General features: G+C 41.1%; 1 protein-coding gene across 2 annotated transcripts in view; it reads left to right on the forward strand.

Annotated features, from left to right (window-relative positions):
* The window catches only part of DSCAM (DS cell adhesion molecule), a 390,238-nt gene that overhangs the window by 276,538 nt on the left and 100,772 nt on the right, over positions 1-12,928 (forward strand). For both annotated transcript variants that reach the window (XM_054212353.1, XM_054212345.1), the window contains exons 11-14: positions 2,793-2,989; positions 6,025-6,121; positions 7,329-7,457; positions 12,607-12,774. In XM_054212353.1, coding sequence (XP_054068328.1) covers positions 2,793-2,989; positions 6,025-6,121; positions 7,329-7,457; positions 12,607-12,774 — 591 coding nt within the window. The remainder of the gene's footprint in view (positions 1-2,792; positions 2,990-6,024; positions 6,122-7,328; positions 7,458-12,606; positions 12,775-12,928) is intronic.

Below are 12,928 nucleotides of genomic sequence, written 5' to 3' on the forward strand. Positions count from 1 at the left end.
AAGGATAAGTAGGGATAAAGCTGCATCTGAGGAATAAAGTCATCTTCCTTTGCATGTTTTTATGCTGTTCTTAATAAGAAAGTTTGTTGGAAAAAGAATTGAGCTTCATAAGCTAACGTCTGTTTTTTAGAAAGCAAGCAAGATGGTTGCGGTGTTTGGCACTGTCACCCGTCAGGGGACTGTTGGTAGGCAACCGGTTAGGGGACCTGAAAGTGAGGAAGGAGTCTCTGAGACAGGCTCCTCGAGGTGCATGGGATTTAAATCCAAATCCAAACGTGCCATTTCCTGTGGGCGCACACTGTGTGTTCCTACTCGAGAAGCAGGAGGAGTAGTGCATGGCTCACCTACGCTGAAGGCTGAGCCCTCCCACCTGGGGGCACGGGCACCCCAGGAGCTCGGGGACCTTGAGGGGAGGCACAAGCCACCCCTCAGCTCCTGTGTCACCGGAGGGTGACAGGGAAATCAAAGTAGGAGAGAGTGATGGGAAGGAGGCCTGCAGCTGTAAAGAAAATCCACTCTAGGTGATTTGGGAGGTTGGCAAGATTTAATTAGGGAAGGGAAATGAGGTTGGAGGGGGAAAGTGTGAGAACCTGAGGAGATTGCAGCAGGAACAGGAGAGGGAGAGGTGAAGGGGACTGGAGTGTGTGGCTTTGAGGGGAAAAGGGGGGACGTGTGGAGAGGTGCGGCAAATGGAGAAGGAAGGGACACGTGGGAGGCGTGAGAGATTACAGAAGGAAGGAAGGTGGTGGCACAAGCTAATGAGGGTAATGTGGTCTCCTTCATAGCCTGCCACTCATTTGAATTGGATCTCTTGTTGATGGACAAAGTGCATAAAAGGATATACTGTTCTGTTTCAGGTGTTGAAGATGAGGGCAGATCTGTTGAAGTTCACATACCTGTGCATACAGGGCCCACAGGCCTGCAGCTGTGTAGGCCTTAGACGCTAGCTTCTGTGTTTGGAAGCAACTAGGAGATGGCTGCAAAAAGTCACTTTCTGAAAGTAACCTCCTCCTGGATACTACTGCTTGGGCAGACGGCGGATAAAACTGAAGCTGTTTTCATTCTCTGGAAGACAGAATCAAACTCATCATAATTTTTTATTCCGATTATTCATCATTTCTTCTCTTTGAGTGCTTGTCTTTGACAAAACTAATCGGTACCTAATATCTAAACAAGACGTACTTCTTCACTAATGCATATCAGTGCCTGAAGAGCCTCATGTCTCACACAAGACCTCACTTAAAGATTTCTTCCCATAATTAGATCCCATTTGTAAGTCTAACCCACAGCTCCAAAGCCCTGTTAATTTTCAAATAGGTTTGTTTTCGTTCAGAAAGCCTTTGAACAGAAAGGGCTGCATCCTGACATATTGTCATATTCAAGCATCAGCAGCTCTGGCATGTGAAAAGGTCATGCCACCAAGTATTAACATTTCAGAATAGCAATTATAGTAATTCATTTCAATAAGGAATTTTTTTGCTGTCCCATAGCAATAGATGCAATCCATGCAGGAGGAAAGACCAGAAAGGCCTCAAATCAGGTCCTGTGCCAATGTCATCTTAAAATAGAGACCCAGAGGAGTTCAGATGGAATGAGTGAGTTGTTCTGATAAGAAGAGGCAAGCGTTCATACATAAAAACAAGGAGAGAGGGGCTATTGCAGGAGGCAGCCTTGGAGTGCAAGAGCTTAGAGAAGGGCCTCTTTAGTGCCACCTCACACGCTTTGAAAGGAGTGGACAGATTCATCCAGGAGAGCAGTTCTGTGTGCCGTCCAGTGCTTTACAGCTTCTCACAAGCAGGGAAAGGGCCATAACTGAAAGACAGACTCCTGGGCTTTTATTCTTCCTCCTCACAAATGCCCAGGTGCTATTCATTGGTGGGCAAATCATCTGGGAAGGAAAGGGCAGGCTACTGAGGACACCAAGGAGACTATCCTGTTTCAAAAATGTCATGTTTTGAGGGGTTTGCAGTAAATAACTCTGAGGATTTTTTCTTCCTATTTCCAGAAAATTTTTATTCCAAAATGTGAAAATGCTTGGGGTTTAAGCCTATTCTTGCTAGAAAGAAGGGCCTTTTTTCAACATTAAAAATTTTTAGAGTCCTGAATGATTAATGAAGTTGACAATTATGTCCAAACTGTTCTGCAAATACCTTCTGAATACAATAAAAACACAAATCAAGCTAGGTTTATTGTCAGTTTAATTATAATTTCAGTTCAGTACAGTTTAACTATGGACTCAGCACATACAGGGACTGTAATGTCTTTGGTGCAGAGCCTTTCTTTTAATTTTGTACAGCTCCTGGTTTAATTGAGCCCTCATTTTGATAGGTCATTACTGTCATACAAAATGGTAGAGCATATATCTGTCAGCAAGTAAAACAGTAGCTCATCAGAAGGAATAAGAAATTTTTATCAGTTCTTTATTGGCCCCATATCTGAATGTGTATTACTTAGAGTACCTTTATGTGCTGTGAATGTTTTAATTATGTTACAAGTTGTCCTATGGGCAGCAAGACAAATAGAGCCAGGTTTCCTTTGGATTCGCATCTTCTTTTCTCTACAGCCCCACTGTCCAGTCCGAGCTCCCCTCTGCTAAGTTCTCTTTGAGGCCTGCCTTCAATCTTAAGAAGATTCTCTTACACAAAAATGAAAGCAAAATAATTTCTCACATTTTTGGCCATCTGGTCAAATATGGACAAGCTGAATGAGACCCAGACTAAAGGGCCAGCCCTGTATCATCAGACTAGTCATCTGACTGAAGAACGATCTTTTTTTGTTTTGTCTGTTTTTAGTTCCAGCTATGATAACTTCCTATCCAAATACCACCTTGGCAACGCAAGGTCAAAAGAAAGAGATGAGCTGCACGGCACATGGAGAGAAACCCATCATAGTCCGCTGGGAAAAAGAAGACCGAATCATTAACCCTGAAATGTCCCGTTACCTTGTTTCGACCAAGGAAGTTGGAGATGAAGTGATCTCTACTTTGCAGGTAAGAAAACAGTGACACACGGCTGATCTACATGTGTGAGAGTGTTGCTTGATTTGGTTTTGGTAGGGATATGCAGCTACCTCTGCCCTACAAGGTCAGAGCCCCACCACTCACTCCACCTGTGGGGCAGCCCCAGGGAGCTAGCAGCAAGAGGAAGTAGAGGAAACCTCTGCATCCCACCCTCCAGAAAAATTAGTCTCCATCTTCCCATGCTCCAGAGGCAACAAGAGAGTTAGCCTGGCTTACAGCACCCCGTTCTTTCTGTCTCAGGAGCAACATGGTTCGTGTCTTAGCCTGCCCTTCCTGGGGTGGGACAGCTCATTTTTGAGTGCGCTGCTGATAAGCGCTGAGTGAATATCTGAGCTAGGTCAGGCTTACCTTCACCAAAATCATTAAGCTGTTTTGAGATAAAAATGCTCTTTTTAAAATGCTTTTTCTCCCTCCCTTTCACTTTGTGGGGACTTTTCCAAAGTCAGGTTAGTCATTGGATTCAAAGAGAGATGGAAGTAAAAGGCACGTGTAGATATGTAAGTAGTATATCTACTGCTACTTATAGTATTTGTCACTTATTGTACACAGTAGCAGAAGTCACCAAGCCACCTAGCAAATGGTCATAGTCTGCATCTTCACTTCTGCTTCTGTGGCAGGCAGCTGTCTGATGGTGTGGGAACCATGCATCTTGACGTGCCTGACAAACCACTATGTGGGACTCCGTTAACTCCTAAGTGTCTGACCTAGGTTAGATTGAGGGGCTATGTGAGTGACACTGCTGTTTTGGGGACCTAAGTTTCCCCAAGGTGCCATGGAAGCAAAGGAAACTCCTGCTGTTCTGGTGTCACCTACAACGAGTGGGGCTATGACATTGCCCTCAATATACCAGGATACATCTTTTTCCACTCAAATCTAAAATTTACCAACATGATCAAGTTATCAGTCAAATCCTTTGCATTTTTTACATGTGCCTTTATGAAATCTAAAATAATTTTTTTAAAAATTATATAGATTCTCAGTCAAAAATCTTGTTTTTCAGTCACATTCTTAAAAACATTTTTACCAGTCTCAAGGAAATAATTCTCTAGCAATCTTGTGATTGTATATATTCTAGTGGAACTCTTAAGGTATATCTCTTTCTTTACTAGCCAAAAATTGTGTTGGATGATATCCAGTAAAAATCTGGTTTTGCTCTCTGTGAGGAAGTTTTGTCATTGATTTCTATGAGGAAGCATAAGTTCTATGTATGACTTTGTTCACATTAGTATATTTGTGTTACAAATAATATTTAATTGTAGGATAGACCTCTAGACTTCTCTGCCCTCATTCATCTTATTGACTTTAATAAGATAATGCCTGGATGCACAGCAATATTTCTTTTTGGAAGGCTGGAGACCTGCTTGGAGAATTCTCTTCTGAAGCAGTTGTGTACGGTAGTGGCGTTCTATATCCATATGTATGTTACATACAAAACCTTTGAATTCTGAGAGATCTGTCCCCAAAATAGAAAATTTCAGGATTAAGGTTGTCTCTGAAGCCTTTAACTTAGTGCTTTTGCATGTCTGCATGATGATGTGATCCTTAGCTGTGTACTCAGATTTTATTTTTTCTGCAGGACCCCTGCCTCAGTCAGGCATGACTTGGACTTTCTCTGGAGTTGAATTAGGGTTGAGTAATGAAAGACACTGTGTGATGCAAGGCTGATCATTGAAACCAAACTTTTCACAGGTGGCCAATAATTGTGTGTTCTTTGTTTTCTAGGTACTTGCCTTGAGCCCTTGGGGTCTGATTTGCAGAAGTACTAAGCCCTCATAGCTGCAGCTTAACTCAATGGAAGCTGTTATGAACACATGAAATGCTATTTATTGCTAAGGACTCTGAGGGGAGGAAAGAAGGCCCTAGATGTATCAAATTGGGCTCTGAAAAATTTCGTTTTCCTATCTTAAAGCTCAGCCACACGTTCAACTTAACACACCTTGACAAGTTACCACATTTCAGATAATAACTCTCCGATATCCTTGTAGCGAGTGGGAAATTAATCTATTTATCTTAACCAGCGCTGAATGAGAATTGTGCTCATATTACCTTGGCTTTGCTGAGGAATAAAGAGCACGTGGAGTTACCATGGCTCAGCTAATATGTGGCAACTTGTCAAGCAGACACAAACATTATCATATGTCTGGTTCCTTAACTCCCCGTACAAAATGGTGGTAATACTTCTTGTGATGTCAGGGTTTATGAAAATAAATTCACTTATGTTTCTGAAATGGGTATTGCATAGGTGAATGCCACAGAAAAGGCTATGAGAAAATGAATAAGTCTGTCTTCAGGGCACAGTTTGAACTGTGTGCAGTAAATAAAGTGTGGAGCAGCACACTGAACGATGAGAAGAAAATGGTATTTGAAATATCTGCTCATTTTAAAAAATCCTCTCCCTATTGTATGTTGAATGAAGCAGTGGTCCTGTAGAAAAATATCATTTTGATCATGTACGTAAAGACTATGTATAACTTTCTATGTTATTAAATTACAAATTGAAAAGAAAGACCACACAAAATTTTATTATGAGGCACCATGCTGAATACTACCGGGTTCACCACCAGCATTTGAACCTTTATTTCCTCCACACAGACTTCAGCCACTTGAGTTGTTTTCAGAAATAACTGGAAAAAATTTGCAGGCAGCAGGAGGCACCATTGTGTATGGAAAATGTCAGCCAACTGTTAAATACTTGGCACACTCCTGAGTAACTGGAAACAAGACTCCTAATGAGAAGCTACAGGAATAGGTGGTGCTCCAACTCCTGACTACACGTGTAGAGCTTATAGCCTGCGTCCTCAACCCAGGTGTTGCTAGTCTTGATAAGCCTCAGTATTTTGGATGCTTTACTATGCGTATGTATGTATGTGTATAACACGCAATATCTATTTTTTACTATCAAGTAAAACAGTTTGTACAATTTTTCTTGCACCACACAGAAAAGCTGTTGGTTTATTTTCTTTGCGTGCTGTTCAATCAATCACTTCTTTTCAAACCACCTATAGATTTTGCCAACCGTGCGTGAAGATTCTGGCTTCTTTTCCTGCCATGCCATCAATTCTTATGGGGAGGATCGTGGAATAATTCAGCTCACTGTGCAAGGTAGGAAGAGGACAACATAAGGAAAAAAACACAGCTATTGTAGTACAGTAAGTGTATGCCGTCCTCAGAAATCTGTTGGGGGAGGGAGGCTCTGATTCCTAATTAAGTGTATTCCTCATTGTCAAAGAATTGAGGAGCTGCGTTAAGATACTCAGTCTCTCATTTTCCAGCATCACCGATTAAATAATAACAAAGGATAAGCTTGAGTCTTTCTAGATCTGTACAAATTAATAAGGAGATGTTTTTCTTAAATACACTAGCTGACAATCTACTAAAGATACTTAAAACTAACATCTTCAGCAGGGACAATGGATATGAGTGGGTCACTTTTCGGAGGAAGGGGGAGAGGGAACAAATGTGCTTAAAACCCAAGTCTGAAATAAAGCAAAAGCGATCTGACTTTATCTTGAGAGAATTGTTAAACCTATTGTGGATCTTTAAACAAAATGTTTCAAGTTTACTCAGTCAAAATAAATTGTAATCAGTTTGCACATTGCAGAGTCTAGGAGCCTACGTTGCCTGGGGCTGGGGTTCCCCTCCCGCAGGGTTGCACTCAGGCAGAGGGCAGCAACTCCTGGGGTGGCTGAGGTAGACAGTATTTGAGATGCCGAGCACAGGCAGGACTCCGCCACTGGCCACTCCTTATTTCTGTGCCATACTTGTTCCTGTGCTTGTATGCCTTTCAGCATGCACACAACAAATTTCTAGGACTTGCAAATTTCTTTCTCCCCTCTCTTGATTTCAAGTAACTGCAGATGTCAGTGAATGCCTCAGGCAGCCATGTTGAAAAATTTGGGTGGAGGTTGGGGACAGGTTCTCAATTATACCACTGCTCATTTAAACTGCCTTGACAATTTAAAGGGCCATTAGAATGGGTATAAATGCTATTTATTTGCATCCTTACCTCTAGAGGCAGAAAGGGGTTTTAGTGTAATTAAATGCAACTCTCTGTTGCATATAAGAAGGTTAAACAGAAGTCAGTATTCAAGATTACATCAGTGATTCCTAGTAGAAACACGACTTCTCCTCCTTCTGTTGAGTATTCTTCAATAGGTGTTTAACTGGCTCAGGATACTAATGAGCGACTGGAGAAAATGCCATGAGAGCTTACCACCAATAAGCTATGCCAGTGCCACGCTCATTAATGTTATCTTGTTATGAGTACGGGCTTTCTTCTGACTAAAACTCTCTGTGTGTGTTTACTCAGAGCCCCCCGACCCTCCTGAAATAGAAATCCGAGAGGTGAGAGCACGCAGTATTGCCCTCAGATGGACCATGGGTTTTGATGGAAACAGCCCCATCACCGGCTATGATATCGAGTGCAAGAACAAGTCGGGTAAGAAATAATCTCCCTCTGAGGTGATCTCCGTCACTACTCATTCATCACCGAATTTGTATAGTAAAAGATAATTCATAAATTTAAACTGCCTAATGGAAATTTTTGCCATGGTTTATTTAATCTTCCACAGTAAGATTTATCTTCATTTGTTGTCTTTTTTTTTTTTTTTTTTGAGGTAAGGATGTTAAGGTTAGCAATTGCTGCTTTTCCCTTTTGCCAGACAAACTTACATGTAAGGGGGACAAAAATTGTTGTAGAGCAAGCCGTTCTAGATGATAGCTGATATGATGGTTTTGCTAGCTGATTCTTGGTCCCTGTTTTTATCTTTTCTCCATTTGAATTTTCTTTTCATTTTCTATTTTTTCCTATAGAAAAAAACTGCCTTTATAAATGATCTTTTCCTGTTGTGCTGATATTTAGAAGTTATTTTCTATTGATATACGAGAACGTGGCATCTTCCCTGGAAAGGCTGCAGTGAAAAAGGGTAGTTATGAGAATTTCTAGACGAAGAAAGCTATGTGGTAGTTTGCTGAAGCACCATGCAGAGTTTTCAGTAACATACTTCAAATCCTCCAAAAGATAAGACCAGCGGCACATATGGGCGGGCCAATGGGAGCAGATATCTTTCTACTAGGTCACCACAGTCACATCAATGAACATCTAATAAGACAAATGAGGTAAATGGTTAAAAAGAAATGTAACACCCTAAGTCAGGAAAATACTCCTATTGACTGTTCACTGTCTATTGAAATCTGAAAATGTTCAATTTCCATTGGAACTGTGTTTGTGATGTGAGATACACTTAAAATTAGGCACGTTCATAAGCACTGTCCTTGAGTCAGGCTTTGAGAAGGGACTAGATAGGAAATTGCAACGGGACACTGTTTACACATTTTAAGTATGATTAAAAAGACACTGGGAAATTATATTGTACTGGTTTATGTTGGAGTTTGTTGCACTATTTGTTGTGCTATTTGTAGGGCGACGTAGTCCTTACAAATAGCGTAGTCACACATAGGAATACTCTGTGTCTGCTTATCAGTGAAACACTGTTGATTGAAACAGCTATAGTACATTTATAGTCTTCTCTCTTTAGTTCTGAGATGTAAAAATGTACTTGTGCATAAAATTCTAAATTTTTCCAATTTTTTTTTAAAAAATATATCCATCTTTACTATTTTCCACTTGTGTACATTGCAATTTTCCCTCGTGCTTTATTTAGGCAAAAATAGTGTGTTGCTTTTATTACCAGATAGAATATTTTCAAGAGTGTTGGATCACCAGTCACTGTTTTTTGCATTGGCTTTGTAAATTAAATTGATAATGTACAGGTGAGCATGGTACCGGAAAGACTACAAGTAATAATTCCCCACTGAGGCTGTGGTCAGGAATCACAGCTTTGGAGATGTCAACTAGGCAAGGATGCCTTCAAGGGATGTGTATACCTAAAGGTCTCTGGGCTTTTTCTTCTTTTTGATTCTTTTCCTTTCTTCCCAACCACCCACCTGCTCCAGAACAGTTTTTGAAAGTCATTCTTGCCTGATAGGCTCCTTTCTTACTCTGAAACATCACTTGTATTTCTGAATCATGTAACTCAGCGTAACCCCATCGAGGAAGATTGAGCTCCTTTCCTTTGATTAAAGCAGCGGTGGAAAGGGACTTCAGAGCTCTAAAACATTTTTGATACAGTTAGTCCAGCGTTTTCAAGTGATAGTGCAGAATGCAGGCAAAGATTAAGTGGTAATCACTCTGAACATGCATTGCAAAATTATGTCTCTGTAATATGGCATGATAAATCAATAGCAAGACAACAAATGAAGCACCATCAGATTGGATGAAAACATCAAGACACAACATAGTGATAAAGGTTAAAAAATTGAAAGAAATGAAAAATAGTGGGTGACAGAATTGACGTTGGAGGAAGTATTTCTTTGCCTGTATATGAAGACAAATACTGGAGGTCATGTCCTAAAAAAATCAGATCATTATCAACTCACTGCAAACAACAGAAATGTCATTTTTTAGAATCTGAGACTGAATGCTTGGAGAAACTAGGATCAGGGTTTTGAATTCTTGCACGCAATTTTTGTCATTAATTATATCATCGAGAAGATGAAATGCCAATGATGGTTACGGAAGAACTTGCACATGGCAGCTGGGGGAAGTAAGAACAAAGAAAAGGGAATTAAGAAAACTTCTCACAGTTTCCAGGTATTAAAGGGAAAGAAGAAAACTTAGGTAAAATGTTCCCAATCCAGATGGTAAACTCAGGGAACAGCCTGCCAAGGCCAAAGTAAAGCTGTAAACTGCACAGTTGTGTTTAGTGAGAATTTTCCACCTGTGTTGCTTATCCTGAGGACTCAGGAATGGGTTTACAGCAGGATGCATCATCTAGACTCTTCAAGAAAGATTTCCGAAATCCTTCAGAAGGAAAGAAGGAAAACCGCAGAACTTTTCCATTTCAGAGAATGTGCAGGTGACCACACATCGTGCACGGACTTCACTGTATGGTGCTGCCTTCACGTAGCCTATCTACCCCTGCCGTGCTATCAGACAAAAAAGGCAGATTAGTTACCCTCTCGAAGGAGCATGGAGTTGCCTGTCACATCGGCAGGTGGCATCTGTAGGGTCCAGTTGCCATGCAGGAGCAATGTGAGTAGGTCAGCAGTTCAGGCTGTTTCAGATACAGTGCCTGTCTGTACAGAGATGTACCCGTGACACTCAGACCTGGCCCTTCATTGAAACCATCGATGTGCAGCCATCAGACTTTTCCATCGAAGGTGTACAAGAAGGTTTGAAGACAGGAACGGGTATGTGGGTCTTTCTTTGTGCCTTTCTCCTTACCGTTTTTATTTTTGATGCCATTAGGGAAAGCTGAGGGGCAAACTGACCATCAGTTCCGCTTAAGTCCTTATCTGAAGGGACAGGGCTGTGCTTCGCGCTTTCATGTGCTCACGTGTGAACAGAGCACCCTTCAGGACGCAGATGCCCTGCCAGACCGGGGGGGTTCGCCCCCAAAACCTGCCAAGGGAGCGCCCGTGCCGGGCAGATGGGTGCAGTACCGGTAGTGGCCACAGGGTGGCAGCGCCGGCCCGGGCCTGGGAGCGGGCAGCCGCCTCCCCGAAATCGGCCTCGAAGAGCAAACGGGCCCGAATTGTCTTCGGCGGAGCAATCCCAAAGCTTCAGCCTTTGTTTTAGGAACGGGTGGAAAGCTGCTGGTTTTCATAAACCCATAGATTTTTCAGAGGTCATTGTGTCAGCGTGCATTTTATATAACACTGAGAAGTGCCTGGGTGTAACGTTTTATAAGTAGAATAAACAATATGTTAAAAATTATACTCTTTCTTTTAACTTTTTTTTTTTTTTTGGTAGCCCATTGCTGCTTGTTTTCTGTGCTTTTTCAGTCTTTCTATGTAAGCAGATTTTAGGCCTTTCTGGAAGAACAATAAAAACCAGAAGAGCCAATAGTCAACCTTAATACCTCACTCAATTACTTACCATGTGGATGCGAGCAAATATTTCTGGAGTTTGCCAGAAGAAGACTCAATTTTTTCAAAACTAGAAACAGTTTCGGAGAAAAATTGATTAATTTGTCTCTGGACTGAGTTGGTTTGGAGGGGTTGCTTTTGCTGGTTTGTTTTCCCATTCAAAAAGGGGATGCCTGTATCAAAATAAACTCCTGAAGTCCATGCATTAATCATAACTAAACACTGGAAACCTACATTTAGAAATACAGAATACTTTGAGTTTTCATCTCTCTCTTCCTCCACGGTATGTCATTACTCAATCTACTGAGAGTCACAAGAATTTTTCAAATTTGTTTATTTTATTTCAGCAGTTAAGAGGTCAGTATTTCAAACAATCAAGTAAAAGCTTAAGCAATTTGATAATATATGCACTATATTAAAAGAAATTATTATCCTCATCAGGTGAAATTTAACACATTCTCGATACCAAGCAGGTATTTTTTTAAAATTCCTGTTGGCATGGTACACTGGAACAGAGAGAGTCTCCTTCTGTGCTTGTATAGCATTTAACACAATTGAGCGTAACTCAATTTTAACTGCTGGTTAAAATTCTGTAAAGTTTAAGAAATTCGGTGAAGTTATGGCAAACTAAAAGCAAGTTGCAGCTGCGCTGCGTACAGATAACTTCAGAAACTAGAGTTTCTGAAAGCATCCTACATAGAAAGCTGTGACACACTCAGTTACCAAAGAAAAATATATTCAAGAGAATTTGGTTGGCACTTAAATGTCTAATTCCTAAATGTTTCTCTGGGTAAAAGAAGCCCCGCAGACAAGCAAACAGGCCCTGTACCCAGCCAAGCTGCAGATCGCATTGTGACAACTTATGCGTCTTTAGCAAGCTCATATAAAAGAATTTACACAGTATGTGCGAATATTTTGTATCTGAGTGAGCTTTCTATTTTTAAACTAGTCTTTCTTATCAGCCGAGCCTTCCGCGATCCTGCCTACAGTGACCCACACTGTAAAACACTCCTGTAGAGCCTTCAGTGACATCCCTCATAGGATGCTGCAGAGTTAAAGGAGGAACATCGCCTGCAGTAAGAAAGAAATGAAGGATGGCAACTCATAAAAGACATCAAGATGCTTTAAACAGATAGATTCTATTATTTTGTTTGCAGCAATTGAACGCTTGGATGAAAAGGAGGGGTTACTGTGTTTAGCCAGTTTTCATCCTTTTTCCTATTTTATGGCTGGAGAATTTATGAAAAACATAACAGGCAGATGAATAGTAAGCATGACTAATAACAATGTACGACTCCTTTTACAGATATATGCAAACAGCTAAGGGGGTTCTACGTTCCCCTTGTACTAAACTGCTCCTGTAACCTAATGTGAGTCAGAGCAATAGCATCAGTCCTGGAGGATGCTGAGTTCCTGGAGTTTGAGAAGAAACTTTCTGTTTGATCTCTGCTAGTCTAAGAGCCCTCCATTCCTGTTTATTAACTCCCTTTCCCCCCTTTTTGGAGCACAACCAACCTTCTCTCTGAGTGAGGCTTTATGTGGGTTAATTCAGCAATGGCAGTATTCCATGCTATGAGATGATTTAACTGCATGCTTGTGATAGTGACATTAACATCATCTTTTATTTTTCTGTTTTATTTTAATGTCTGATTAAATAGACTCTTGGGATTCTGTTCAGAGAACCAAAGACGTTTCCCCTCAGCTAAACCAAGCCACTATCATTGACCTCCACCCTTCCTCAACTTACAACATTCGCATGTACGCCAAGAATCGCATAGGCAAGAGTGAGGCCAGCAATGAGCTCACCATCACTACTGATGAAGCAGGTACGCTCTGGTTTTGTAGCATCTAAATTGTGCTGGGAATTATTGCTCTTTGACGTGAGGAATCTTTACTTGAAATGCTGCTTATGTTGCTGCAGCTGCAACGAAAGAAATACTGAATTGTTTCCATAAAACACTGTGACTTTTGCAACTTCAT

This window comes from Rissa tridactyla, chromosome 1, assembly GCF_028500815.1.
Source record: "Rissa tridactyla isolate bRisTri1 chromosome 1, bRisTri1.patW.cur.20221130, whole genome shotgun sequence".
NCBI classification, from domain to species: Eukaryota; Metazoa; Chordata; class Aves; order Charadriiformes; family Laridae; genus Rissa; species Rissa tridactyla.